Genomic DNA, 14,424 nt, shown 5'->3' with positions numbered 1-14,424 from the left:
TCAATCATATGGAAATAACATTAAGTCTGGCCATGATTGGTTAGATATAAAATTATCACGGACCAGAATTTAAGTCCCCATTTAACCTTTCCGACATTCTGGCAGATACATATATGAATAATAACCCATACATAAAGAAAATACTGACCAGATCATGAACAATAATGTACATTTTAGGTATTTTTCCCCTAGTCATGCCAACAAAGCTCTTTTGAATTAAGTACAAAGTTGATCAATGTACATAAAATAAGCTCTCTCTCTCTCTCTCTATATATATATATATATATAATCATATTTTACTTGTATCTTATTTTATAATTATAAATTTTAATCACTTAGCACTCTACTGCATTACTATTTTATTGTTATTCGTTGCTATATTGCATATTTATTTTCTGCTTCGGCAATACACAATCAATGTTCTCAAAATTGTTATTGGGAAAGAGAGAGAAAGCAGTTTTGGGAATTGGTGTATATACGTAAAGAGAAAGCTGTGTCATTAAAATCCCATTTATACCTAAATGTCTTCATTTTATACCGTCAAAACAATTAATCTCTCCAGCAGTCATCTCTCACGTTCAAAATATTTAACAGACACCAAAACAACAAGGAACAAAAATGAAGCAGGTATGGATAGCCTTATTCATCAGAGAGAGATTTTGAATCTGAATGAATCCATGGTTTCAACATAAGGATGATGTGTTTTTGAGATAAATCCCATCATTGACTTCTCCCACAGCATTATAAAGGGAGTACTCAACGACCATAGATGAGACGGACCCTGGCTAGTTGTGAGACAGACCCAAACTACCCCCTTCCCTTTTGTCATGTAAATATGTTTTTGGCACTGTTGAGGAGACCTGGTTGAAGTGTGATTTTATTGTTAATGGCCCGGCCGTGTTGTCCCACACAAAGACGGTCTTTAACATTGACCCCAGAAGCCTCCCACCGAGCCCAAACTCTTCCTGCACTTCAGCTGAAAGAGCCCTTTTGTGTGCGTGGGACACGGTCCAAGAGATGGGGGAAGGGGTTTCTGGGTTAGGATGTGGGTTAGGGTAAGTAGCAATAAAAAGACAAAGGGAGTACACTCATAAGGAATTTGCATTGAGTGGCGTGCCCTTTAAGGTGTTGGTTTAGTATCACCTCAAAAGTAAACCTCAAAAGACCTTGATGATTCAGGAAATGTCTTGATTTCAATTCTCTCTGAATTTGAAATGAAAAAGAATGTTCCAAGCTTTAAAAAACAATGGTTCAAAATTTATTTAAGGTTAAGAAAACCCTCAACAAGACTTAACAAGGACATTTCAAAAGGCTGATCAAAAATAAAAAGCCTTGTTCATCAGAATGTACAAAGAATACATGTTTCTATCTTGAATTTCAAGTTTGTCTTTTATGGACAATTGCAAGTGACAGATGAGCTAATCATGAAATAGGCTCTGAAACAGTGACAAGCTCTAATATTCAATTCTGCTGTAATTAACATTGTACAAAATAAAACTAAAACCTTGTTCAACCAAGAATTTTTTGCAAAAAATCAGTTAATCCCACAAAAGTATTACAAAAAGTTTCAAAATGATGTGATTTGCAATGGAGATGATGAATAGTTGATAAGTCATCCAAAATGGCTTGTCTATTTACTTGGAAGCAAAGGTCATGTGTCTTTGCTGATGTGCAACAGTATAAAATATATCACATTTCTCCACACTGGGCAATGACAATGGGCAGCTTAGGCTTGTTGTTGGGTCCTGTTGGTACATTCTGTATGGAAGATTTGTAAAGAAATAAAGATTAATGTCACAAAAAGCACTCAGGTTTCAGATCTATGTATCTTACTTTTATTTTGTTTTTACATTTGAATATATAATATTGGCAGACGTTTTTTTTATCCGAAACAAGTTAAGAATGAGGAATACAAGTGATTCAGCTTAAAGGGATAGTTCAAAAACCTGTTCTAAACCTGTATGAGTTTCTTTCTTCTGCTGAACACAAAGGAAGATATTTTGAAGAATGTCTGTAACCAAACAGTTGATGGGCCCCATTGATTTCCATAGTATTTTTCTATTCTTTTGTGTTCAGCAGAAGAAAGAAATTTATACAGGTTTGGAACAACTTGAGGGTAAATAAATGATGATGACAGAATTTTCATTTTTGGGTGAACTATCCCTTTAAAAAGGCAATAACATGAGAAGTGCTAGTATCCCTTTTGCGTTTCCCAAAAGCATTGTGAGCTAAGTTGACCATAGAAAACATTGGTGGCAATGGTCTTCACGATCAACTTGGGCTCACAATGCTTTTGGGAAACGCTGCCCAAAATCGTACAAGCTAGAAGAAGGAGGGATTAAGAAACTGAAATAACATTGAGGTAGTTTTTTATCATTATTTTATTTTAAGAGTCAGCAGGATGCTTTTAAGTGGATATTTTCAGGAATAATTCCTTGAATATTTTCTTGGTTGAACACTCAAAAGAAACCATTTAAGTATAAAGTCTCATAAATCACGACAAGGAATTCTCTCAAACTCTAGTCTAAAGCAAGCGTTGATAAATATCCTATTTCTTCATATACATTAAGCACAACAGATTTCCAACTTGCCACACTATTATCAATAATAAATTCCTTTGAAAGAATTATGAAGATTGAAAACATTTTGAAATTAACAAAACTTTGTCTCACCTCAATTTTTCTCATGACAAGCAAACCATCCACCACTTTTCCTGTAAGGAAAACCTCAAACAGTTAATGATGTAACCAGTGATTGAGTTCTCTCAGTACAGAATCAATACAGGATTTTTCTGACTTACCAAATACCACATGCTTCCCATCCAACCAGTCACACTTTGTGCAGGTAATAAAAAACTGACAACCATTTGTACCTGGCCCACTGTTGGCCTGTCAGGAAAATGGAATAAAGAAAAAGTAAAGAAAAAAAAACATCAACGTCCCGTTAAACAGCAGAGAAAGGAAGATGGAATGCGTTTAATCCTATAATATCAATATATACTTATACTGTATGTTTGCCTGACTTCTCAAATGCTAAATGTCTTGTCAGTCATTTTTAAAACAATTTCTGCATGTCTGTAAGAAATTGGGTCTGTCAGGACAGGAAAATGAGAAACAAATTCTAAAGTTACATTAACTTGGCTTTATATTCAATCTGCCTATATAGTCTTCAGATTTTTTTTTTTTTTATATGAAAAATGAATTGTTCTTAAAATAGGTTTCTCCTTTCCTGTTAGATTTTGGATTGAAAAGGGAAATCGAACAGTACTCTGTGACCGAGAGTCAACTTAAACAGAATTTAAGCACTGTTAATCTAACACTGCTGATATGCTGTCATAAAGCATACTGTAAAGAGTTTCTATACAGTGCCAGTGTGTAGAGAAGTTTTACCAGTGACAGGAGTCCTGGGCCAGAGTGTTTCATTCTGAAGTTCTCATCTGCAAATGGTCCCCTGTAGATACTGCAGATGCCAGTGCCATCACCCTGATGCACAAGAATATAGCATTCAAAACCATTCACACTCAGGAAAAACTGAATCACTTAATAAACTCTAAAGAACTGCATGTCAAGAGATAGCTGGGAGGAGCTGTTGTGTGCAATATGACCACTAGAGGCAGATAAAGAGACACATACGAGGCAATGAGCTGTACTTTCTGTAGGCATTTTTTTACATCACCACTTTATTAAAAGTCAAAGACATTGTATATGTGTTTTTGTTTATTACCATATTTGATACATCATGCTTTTATGACTCCTATAGTATGATATAGGAGAAGATGGAGCTTATAATCAAGGAGGGAAAAAAACTTTATTCAAAGGCTCAAATTGAGCAAAAATATGCAATTTAGTGCAGCTGCTGATATTTATAAGGCTGAAAAGTAAGATTAATTTCTGATAACAGTCATGTACATCAATAAGATCTTTATAACAGTTCAGCAGACTATTTACAAAAAAAAAATCCATATATCAGTTATTACTCTATATCTCCAAATAATTATATTTAAATGATTAGTTTTATGATCAAAGTTCTCTAGTTTTTTTTTTTTATTATTGTGGGGGAAAAACATAAAAAATGAAATGCAATGATGATTGAGAGATGAACAAAAACTTTCCACAAAAACTTGATGTATCATATTTAATCCTTTTTTCTTTTTTTTCCCTAAAAAATATGGATAATCAAGTAAACCCATCCTTGTTTAAAAAGTCAAGTAAGTGTTAATCTAAAAAATATTACTAACAATATAAAAGGTAATTATGTTTGTTACTTAAAAATAGTAAATATTGCACATACTTACAATTCACTAAAATATTTGAGAACAGAAAATTTGCATTATGATGTATGGAAATTAATTTGACAGAGTAATAATTAAAGGTGCTATAGAGGATGTTTTCGACGACTGAGAAACCAAAGACCGTTACTGAGTTTTTGAAATGAGCGCATGCGTAAGAACAACCCCCCTCCTTCACAGCTCATTTCGAGGGAACGCCTCCCAAAACTCGTGCACGAGTATTGGAACACGAGTGTTTGTTTACCACCGGCATTCGCTGTGTCGTGTTAATGGATTCATTATGTCGGACTCACCGCAGGTAACTCATAATCTGCAGTTGTTACTCCTGTCTCCTGACAAAAACATTGTATGCAGTGTCTGTGGAGTGTGGAGTGTGGAAAGTTACTGGAGTGCGCACGTCTCTCACAAGGAATGTAATGGCAGTGATTGACAAGCCAGAGGGCCAATCGTTTATGCAATGATCACACAAACGATTGGCTGATGTTTTTAAGGCCCTACCTCGTGCACAGATGATGTACATTGATATTATTCCTTTCAGTGCACCTAATAAATAGTCTTTTATCAGTTAGTAAAGACAGTTTCAAGTAATATTGCAAAAATGTATAAAATCCTCTATAGCACCTTTAATATTATGCCACAAATGCTTTTCACTTGAGCCGAACATTTACGGAACGGTTCACGGGGCAAGTTCCAAATGGCAGTGATCATCCCTATGTGAACAGGGCATGCGTATGTAGCCGTTTGGAATGCAGGGAGCGGAGTAATGTCCTCATTATCTTCAGCTGGGATGTTCCCGTGACAATGCAGCGCTGGCATAAATAAATAAACAATTTATATTTTTAATAGTTTTATGTATATATTACTTTTTATATATTATATAGCATATTTTAAAAACTTTTAAAAATAAAAAGTGTATGTTTTTAATTTGCAACAGTTAGGCTAAAAAAAATAAAATATATAAAGAATTATGCCGTTAAAACAGCGGACACTGTGCTGCGTTGTCACAGGAACATCCCAGCTGAAGATAATGAGGAAATTATGCCGCTCCCTTTGCCAAGTGCATTCCAAACGGCTACATACAGCACGCGCTTGCCCTGCTCACTTAGGGATGATAACATAGGGCATGGGGATGATCACTTCTATTTGGAATTTGCCTCATGAACCGTTCGGTACGAATACACGTGTCGTTACACCCCTAAATCAAACACACCCGATTCAACTTGTCAGTTCATTAATACACCACAAACGGGTTTTGTCATATCCACCTTTTTCCTAACAGTCTACTGCGTTCTAGATTATGGGAGGCACTTCCAGTTTGGGGAAGTTCCACTCCAGAAGACTAAAATAATCCTTATCCGTCAGTTTGACTAAATGAGATGTAAAATTTCCTTCATGTTCTCATGTTAAGACTTCAAGAGAATAATGTAATGCTTGGTATTCTAATGTGAAGTGGTATGACAAGAATATCTATGGCAAGAGCTCTTTTCAGTCGCTGCTCTCCCAATTTAATTTACGATATATCCCACAAATAATTCACTGGAATGTACTAAGCATCTCTAATTTTTCTCCCCAAATTTTTCTCCTCAAAACCTCTTTCCAGGTTTGTTTTTTGTTTTACACAGATGCTTTAAAATATAACTGTCTCCCCTTTTCATTTCTAATCCCTATTAGCAGTGTTTACCGGTTTCTAAAGCAGGGAAATTCAATATTTATTCTGTCACAATGATGGAAATCACTTTGAATTATCGTCACTCAATGTTCCAGTTAATGAACAATTTTGATTAAGGCAACAGGTTACATAATACAGACATATATTACTACAGTGATATAACACATCCGTAATATTGCTGCGGAAATAATCGGGGTTATTCAGGGGTCTGTGGTAGTAATTTGTTAATGCTTTTACACTTTAAAATAACATTTCAATGTTCAATGTTTGAAGGGGGAGTAGAATAATGTCATCTCATTGTACCCAGTTTTTGAAAATGCTTATTACGTTATAAAGCGAACCTTTCACTGATTGTTTACAGTTTAACCAAAGTTACTTTCATAATTCAAGCAAATTATCATGGGGCGTAGGAAAAAGGTGGATAAGGGAGGCATGCAAAATGTGCACTTTTGGCAAATCCACTGGTCTACTATACACCTGTCTGTGCTGACTAAGTGTATTATAAAACATTGTGGAAAACATATTTAATGCTTATTCTTGTTTTAGGGTTAGATAGGGAGTGCATTGTATTTTTCTTTATAGCTTTTCTGTTCTAGATACATTTACATTACATTTCAGCAATTGGTAGATTATTCAATGTGATTTACAGTGCATTTATTCTATCAGCACATGCATTCCCTGGGAACTGAACCCATGACCTTGGTGTTGCTAGCACCACTCTACAATGTTTGAGCTACAGGTAATTTAGTTTTGCTAAAAAAAAAATAAAGCTAGTTATTTCTGCTTGTTGGTGGCCTTGCTCACCCATAGACCAAGTCTATAAAATTGGTATTGTTTATTTCAGAAATAAAGTGAAAATGTAAAAAGAATTAGTCTTTGCCTTGTCAGGGATGTAAACCCTGGAATATTCCTTAAAGGATTAGTTCACTTTAAAATGAAAATTAAGCCCAAGCTTTACTCACCCTCAAGCCATCCTAGGTGTATATGACTTTCTTATTTCTGATGAACACAATCAGAGTACTCAACACGGCTCCGGGGGGTTAATAAAGGCCTTCTGAAGCAAAGTGTTTTTGTAAGAAAAATATCCATATTGAGCACATTATAAAGTAAAATATCCAGCTTCCGCCAGACTGCTTTCATATTCAACTTATGAAAAAAGCGTAACTGTACGTTTTTTTTTCTTAAGTTGAATACGGAAGGCATATTACGTAGTATATGCATTTTGAACTGCGAGAGGCATTACTTTTTCCTTCTAAATTGAATATGGAAGGCGGTCTGGCGGAAGCTGGATATTTTACTTCATGACTTGTTAAATATGGATATTTTTCTCACACAAACGCATCGCTTCGCTTCAGAAGGCCTTTATTAACTCCCCAGAACCGTGTGGAGAATGTTTTACTTTGGATGGATACACTTTCTTCAGCTTCATACTTGTTAGTCCCATTCAACACCATTATAAAGCTTGGATGCGTCAGGAAATGTATTAAAGAAGAAAGTCATATACACCTAGGATGGCTTGAGGGTGAGTAAAGCTTGGGGTAATTTTCATTTTAAAGTGAACTAATCCTTTAAGGCTATCCATCAGCACTTCTTTCATCTATACAGATATAATGTCAGATTAGTTTGCCTGTGTATTAAGGGCAAATTGATATCAAACAAATACAAAAGCTGGATCACTGCAAATTTAAGGGCACATCCTTATTTGATAAGATGTATGTTATGCATGGCAGCCAGTACAAAAACAGAGCACATTGTTTGCACAATAGAACAAGCTTCTGAAATGTAAACAGCCATACACCTGGAAGATAAATTCAACTCCATTGTCTGGATCACAAAGCAAAACTTACATTGACAAAATCACCACCCTGAATCATGAAGTCCTTTATCACCCTACCAAAAGAACAGAGCACACATTAGAATCATTCATGTATGATGGACATTGTGATTTATTAGCAGGTTGAAAATTAAAAGTAAGATGATATGTTGCGCATTTAGGCCATTTTTATGAGATTTTAAACAGAGCTTTTGTGATATCATACACTTAAATGTAATGTACGCAGCAACAGGGTCACTCCCTTAAATATATTATGTAATTGTGATTTTCTTATTACATTGATTGTGATATTAAACATTTATAATTGCTTGCTAAAATATCTCTTCTAGAGGTAATATAGCCAAGGACACATGTAAAATTCTGCTCACTGTTCTGCAGAGTGTAGCTCCAAAACACCTGTCTGGAAATCCTGAAGACGTTAATTAGCTGGTTAAAGAGTACCTAGTAGGCCCCTTTTTACAAGAGGTAATAGACATGAAATGTACATAAAATGCAAATAAAGGATGCTCAGGTCAAAGTCCAGTCATATGATTAGCTTAGATCATTACAAACCAATCACCAGAACAAATCACACAGGGTTCATGCAGGTTTCAGTAAGTCAAATTTAAGACCTTTGTAAGACATTTTAAGACCATGAAGATTACCAAACGCATTACCAAAAAATATTCAAATCAAAGAAATTCTGAAAAAATCATTTATTTCAATGAATTCAGTCACTGAAAATGCATTAATTTAATTAACAGATAAAGCAATCACACTGGTAACCTTCCACACCCAACAACGTGCCAAATGGCCAAAACCTTAGGCCCAAAATGAAAATAGGCTAAAACAAACTTGCCCTCAAATAGAATAGATTTAATCTCATATTTATTTACATTACAAAACAGCATTAATAGCCTAATAGAGATTGAACAGGCTACTCCAACCCATGTAACAACCAATGCAGCACACACACACACACACACCAGATAATCCATGTTAGATAGATAGATACTTAACTTGGGATAAATAGAGTATCTATCTATCTATCTAACATGGGTTATCTGATGTGTGTGTGTCCTGCACTGTCCCATGAACTGTGAGCCCAGGTACCTCGACTTAACAATTCCATTGTTCCAACGTGGACATGATTCCGATTCTGATTCTGAACGTGGACGTCAAGCTGCTTGGTCCTGGTGGTCTGTTTTTGGCTTTCATTAAACATTACGACATACGGCCCAGTAAGAGTACAAATCAATTCCCCCTTTATAAACTCCCCAATCCAAATCTCGCCACATAAGTGATCTTGTTGGGCCCGCAGGAGAATGTCTTCACGATTGCTAAATCAGGGAACATCACTTGGAAGAGATCGCTAATCTCACTGTTGCTATTAAATGAGTGGTGTTTAGTCACCGTGTGTAGTATCCAAAGCTCCTCGGCTTTCGATGTGTCAGTCGATCCAAAAGTACCTCGAAGGTTGTTCGACGGAGCTGCGATTATATTGCGCTGGAGACTGGAGGGACCAGGCATTGAAGAGGACGACGGCAGTGGTGAGGCTAAATGGCCGAGACCGCTGAAGGGATTTTGCAGCTAGCTTGTGTTTCTCCATTCTGGCGTGTGACTCCAGCGTCTTCGCACTCAGAGTCCCTAATTGAATTTTTTTTTTTTTTTTTTTGCAAAGTTTGCAGTGAGCCTCATAGCTTACCTGGAGCTGGGTATCGCTTGTAACCAACAGCAGAAATCGCTGTGATCTAGCCATGTCTCGTTGAAAATACACTTTCCCATTTTCCACACGTAGCCGAACTTTAACAAACTATGAGGAGATGCAGACGTATTTCGCAGGCAGGTGTTGCATTTATCACAGGATTTGTAGTTTTATCACCGCATACGTACCAACACCAATATCCCCCAGAAAGATCTACGACTCGCTACTTTTTTTGCTACTTTGTAATAACTTTCAGCAGATAGCATTTCTGGAAATGGGAAAAAAAAATAAATAAAAAAAAATTTAGACCTGACTAAATTAAATTTAAGACCTCGGATGAAAATCTGGCCGTTTTTAAGACATTTTAAGGTTCAGAATTTTATATTTTTAAAGACTTTTTAAGACCCCGCGGGAACCCTGATCACAGTGAAGACGACATTGATTTTTACTCAACTGTTAGACTTAAATGTGCATGTATCTTTCTATTCATTGAGACTCACTTGGTTGTTTTAACCAGTAATCTCCCGGCCGTACATAAACTTTCATTTCTACAAAGTGCAACTTGTCAGGTATATGCTGCGCTGTTAAGAAATAGAAGATTCTACACTCAAAAGACAACAAAAGTAACAGCTAAAGTGTGATTGAGGTAGTGATAGTAGCTTCTTGACGGGACGCTGTCTCCATATTTCAGGGAAGTATTGTATTGTAAGTATTCAGGAATTCAGGGAATTACCTCGAGATTCTGTAGTATTAATTTAAACAACTCCTAGTTGTTAATACGTCAGTGGTGAAGTCAGATTTGTACTGAGAATTTCCACGACCATAGCCATTTCTGAATGCATGCAAAAACATGCTCTTTTCATGCATGTGTCTTTAAATGCAAGAGCTGCTGATCCCTGCCCCCTATCCAGAATAGTGCTTCCTTCATCCACAGCTACTGCACGCATGGGATACTCTGCCAAATGTCAACAAGACATCTGCTTGGTTTTAATGATCTATTTCAGGATAATGCTCAGGGACATTGCAGTTCTTCTTCATCATAAAAATGTATTATCTGTATGTGTTTTAAAGCTATATCAGTTTAAACTTCTAATTTATCGTTTTCTGAGCGCAGAAATCTGAAGCACGCTCACAGAAAGCTGGCTGTCAGACAGCACGTCTCCTGAGTATTAAACCAACTTCTTTTTTACGTTTTATTGTGCTTAAACTGCCAAATACACATAAGGTTATGTCAAAAACAAAGTTAGGTTATGTCTGTGAACGTAAATAGCAGGGACAGAAACTACATGTGTATATTAGATCTGTGGCGCATTCCCTTCAAAAATAAAACTAATTGACTGTGTTCCAGCTGTCTTTAGCGGCTCAGATGTCAGGAGTAAATGAAGACTCTTGTCTTATGTTCACTCTTACATGCAACAACAAAACACTTCAAGTGTTTGCTTACGAAACATTCTTGTTGCTACAGCCGCTCCAGCGTTGAGACAATGGCGGATAGTGTACAACTCGCTCAGGGCGGGGTCTGTGTTAATACGGCAGTGTCTGTCAACAGTCGTGGACAGGGCCTGTACAAAGTGTCATTGCTTTGCACAGAATTTGTAAACGGCTTGTTCTGAGAAACTGCTTATGATTTATGGTGATTAAAAAAAGGAGTGGGTGGATTTTTAACATTATAGGGTGGTAGTGTACACACACTGTTAACACACATTTGTTCAAACACCACGTAAAAGTGAATTTTGCATAATAGGTCCCCTTTAAGATGGGAACTCTGCAGGACAGTGACCCTCCATGGAACTGAGTTTGATACCCATGGCCTACAATTAATTTGGTCTATTATGTTCACCACCTGACAACTGACTCAACTTTAGCGCTGCTTAAAACGACACTATCCTAGTACTGTTTTGAATAGCAAAACATCATTCAGGGTGTATTTGCATTAAATATTTGATCAATGAAAAAAATTTCAATATATTTGAATAATGTCCAAAGGGCATAAAAATATAAGCCAAAGCTTTATACTTAGAATTATGGATTTTATCAAAAAAGAAAGAAAAAGAAAAAAAAGCCAAAAAGTGGCAAAATATTTAGTGGTCTTTTAATGGCCATTTTAAATCACAAATCACTGGTCAGGAAATTAGCAAGAATTGCACAAACACTGTAAAGTAACTTAGCATAGAATAGCCTTCCCCAGCTTTTACAGGAAGAAGTTCGTTTGAGTTTAATGTGAGACCAAATATTCACTATAGGGCTCAAATCTGAAAAATAACATCTAATCATTCCTCTTTAAATAACAATTTTTCATTTGTGGGAAGCAAGCCTGCAATATTCTCCTGTACTCCATTAATTGACTTTTCACAGTGAAGCAGCTCACCAACACCAGCAACAAAAAAGCTCCCCACACAATGACAGTTCTTCCTCCATGCTTCAATGTGGTAGAGATGAATTTATTATATTTATCACCAGATTTTCAAAGACACTGGAGCATCACCACACAACTTCCCATATTCTGCCAAAAACTTCTGTCTTTGATGTTTTTCTGAGACAGCAATGGCTTTTTAAGTAGTGCATTTTCTTAAATTTTGCTTATTTCCTGACCAAACATTTGTAGGTAAGACAATAAAAAGCTTAGTGTTTAGCCATATAGTTTTTTGCCCAGGAGTGTATCTGTGAACAATACTGACTAAAGTGTCTCACCGATGAAATGTGCAGCCTTTATAGCCCACGGGAACACCGTCCTTCCTACATTGAACAAAAACAGAACTTGGTCAAGGTATATGCAAATTAACAAACCCAGGACCAGGAAGAAAGAGCTGGGTACACAACATGTTTTTATGAATACAAGCTGTGTTTAATCTGTAACTTTATCCAGTACATGTTTCTTATAGGATGATTTGAACATCCTCAAAAGCATCAGTCACAACAACACATTAAAAAACATGTAATATGAGTATGTGGTATTACTAATTGTTTAACCATACATGTAGTTGAAATGGCACAACCCTTGATTAACCCACTGAAATTTGAGACTGACTTACTTGAATTCACCAGTACAGAACTGCCTGAAAGACAAAAAAAAAAAAAACAGATTTGCATGTCTCTTATGAGGACTGGCGCAAATCAACCAAAATCTATAACTTGCATTTAGAAGGACCAATAGTGAAGAAAAGAGTTACACATTTTGCCACACACACACGTTTGTTTTTGTGAATTGTGGGGACATTCCATAGGTTTAATGGTTTTTATACTGTACAAACTGTATTTTCTATCGCCCTACACCTAAACCTACCCATCTCAGAAAACTGTGCACATTTTTACTTTTTAAAAAAAAACTCATTCTGTATGATTTATAAACCTTTTGAAAAATAGGGACATGGGATAATGTCCTTATAAGTCACCCTCTCCTTGTCACCTATGTCATACCCATGTCATTATACAAATTTGTGTCCTGATGTGTAAACAAAAACACAGAGCTTTTTAAGAGTGTATTCTGGTGTTTATACATGAATGGATTGGGGAATGTTCCTACCGAAAATTTTCCGCAGTCTTTGGAACAATGTCAGCAAAAAGCTCTATCTTCATTCTGCCAACTTCCTAAAAAAAAAAAAAAAAAAAAAAAAAAACCCATTAAAAAAGCTGATAACAAACAACAAGGCAAATATTCACATTTACATTGAGTCACATTCAAACAACCAAACCAAACCCATTGCATTCTGTGTTTGCTGTGTGTTTTTATTCATCTGTAAAACTATCTGTAAAAAAAAAAAAAAAAAAAAAAAAAAAAAAAAAACATGCAATCAAACAAACAAAAAAAATCTATAAAAAAAAACAAACAAGTACATACAAAAATTAAACAAAGGAAGGGAGGCATTATCCATGGATGGATGATTTGCTGTGTGCTTGAGAAATGAATGAATGAAGGTGGATGTTGTCCCACACATCCACTTAGAGAAATAAAGCGTGCAAGTTCCAGGCTGTCACAGCCCCACGTGTGTTAGGGTGGCCATTCTGTGTGTCTTAAAAGAGATGCTTGTTTAAATCCATAGCTGAGGCTGTTTGTGAGAGTAATAAAGATGTCGTTTCCAGCAGTCTGAGATTCTTTTTTTTTTCTTCTATTCAGTTTTATCTCAAGGGATTCATTGCAAATGTCTGAATCAGGAGCGGTAACAGGTATGACAAAGAAAAACTAGGCTCATTGTTAATGCAAACAAAACTTAAAGGAGTCATGAATTGCGAAATCACGTTTTCCTTGATCTTTTGACATATAAGAGGTTTTTGTAAAAAAAAAAAAAAAATATCCCATAAGTTTGAGAACTCAATACTTCCTAGTTAGTCCAAAAACAGATTATATTGAAAACAAGCTCGTTTTAGATTTTGTCTCAGTAGTGCAATGAAAGACTGACTCTGCAGAAGAAGATCAACACCAACTTCTACATCATTGCCTCTTTAGCCCCACCCGCTAATTCAAGCATTTAGGAGGTGAGTAAATACGAGAGAGACACAAACACCAAATTACTCCAGCAACAAAACAATAGAGAAGCCTCTGAGGATTACAAGACGTTTCGCAGTGCAAAGTTGTGGAAAAACACAGACTTTGCATTGCCTTCCTTCATTGTGATCCTAAGCGTGGGTGAACTTAGTTTTTAATATAATTCCAGATCGCATTAGCAAGAAACTGTCTGTTTATTTGCTTAATACTGGGGAATCTTTTTTTTTTTTTTTTAAAAGACACAGTTTGATGCAGGCTTTTCAGAGATACTGAAAAAAAAAAAAAGATGATGCAGTGACGACTATTTTGGATCCAACAGTAATGTCAAAACACACATGTGAGTAACTGTTTTTACAATGTGTCACTATTGCTTTGTTACAGATTTGATATGTAGCTACTTTACATTCATTTTACTGAAAATAATGAAGTATCAATATAAGAATGACAGTGTGGCAAACAATGGTAC

General features: G+C 35.9%; 1 protein-coding gene across 1 annotated transcript in view; it reads right to left on the bottom strand.

The window, feature by feature from the left end:
• Positions 1 to 1,235: 1,235 nt before the first annotated feature.
• The window catches only part of ppih (peptidylprolyl isomerase H (cyclophilin H)), a 32,553-nt gene continuing 19,364 nt past the window's right edge, over positions 1,236 to 14,424 (bottom strand). Inside the window, exons 2-9 of the mRNA XM_048210763.1 lie at positions 12,999 to 13,063; positions 12,508 to 12,531; positions 12,167 to 12,211; positions 7,805 to 7,847; positions 3,390 to 3,482; positions 2,801 to 2,888; positions 2,673 to 2,713; positions 1,236 to 1,758 (exon numbers count right to left, since the gene is read on the bottom strand). Coding sequence (XP_048066720.1) covers positions 1,690 to 1,758; positions 2,673 to 2,713; positions 2,801 to 2,888; positions 3,390 to 3,482; positions 7,805 to 7,847; positions 12,167 to 12,211; positions 12,508 to 12,531; positions 12,999 to 13,063 — 468 coding nt within the window. The 3' untranslated portion in view covers positions 1,236 to 1,689. The remainder of the gene's footprint in view (positions 1,759 to 2,672; positions 2,714 to 2,800; positions 2,889 to 3,389; positions 3,483 to 7,804; positions 7,848 to 12,166; positions 12,212 to 12,507; positions 12,532 to 12,998; positions 13,064 to 14,424) is intronic.

Source organism: Megalobrama amblycephala, linkage group LG12 (assembly GCF_018812025.1).
Source record: "Megalobrama amblycephala isolate DHTTF-2021 linkage group LG12, ASM1881202v1, whole genome shotgun sequence".
NCBI classification, from domain to species: Eukaryota; Metazoa; Chordata; class Actinopteri; order Cypriniformes; family Xenocyprididae; genus Megalobrama; species Megalobrama amblycephala.
The sequence above is the reverse complement of the archived record's forward strand: the minus strand, read 5'-3'. Positions and strand labels throughout refer to the sequence as shown.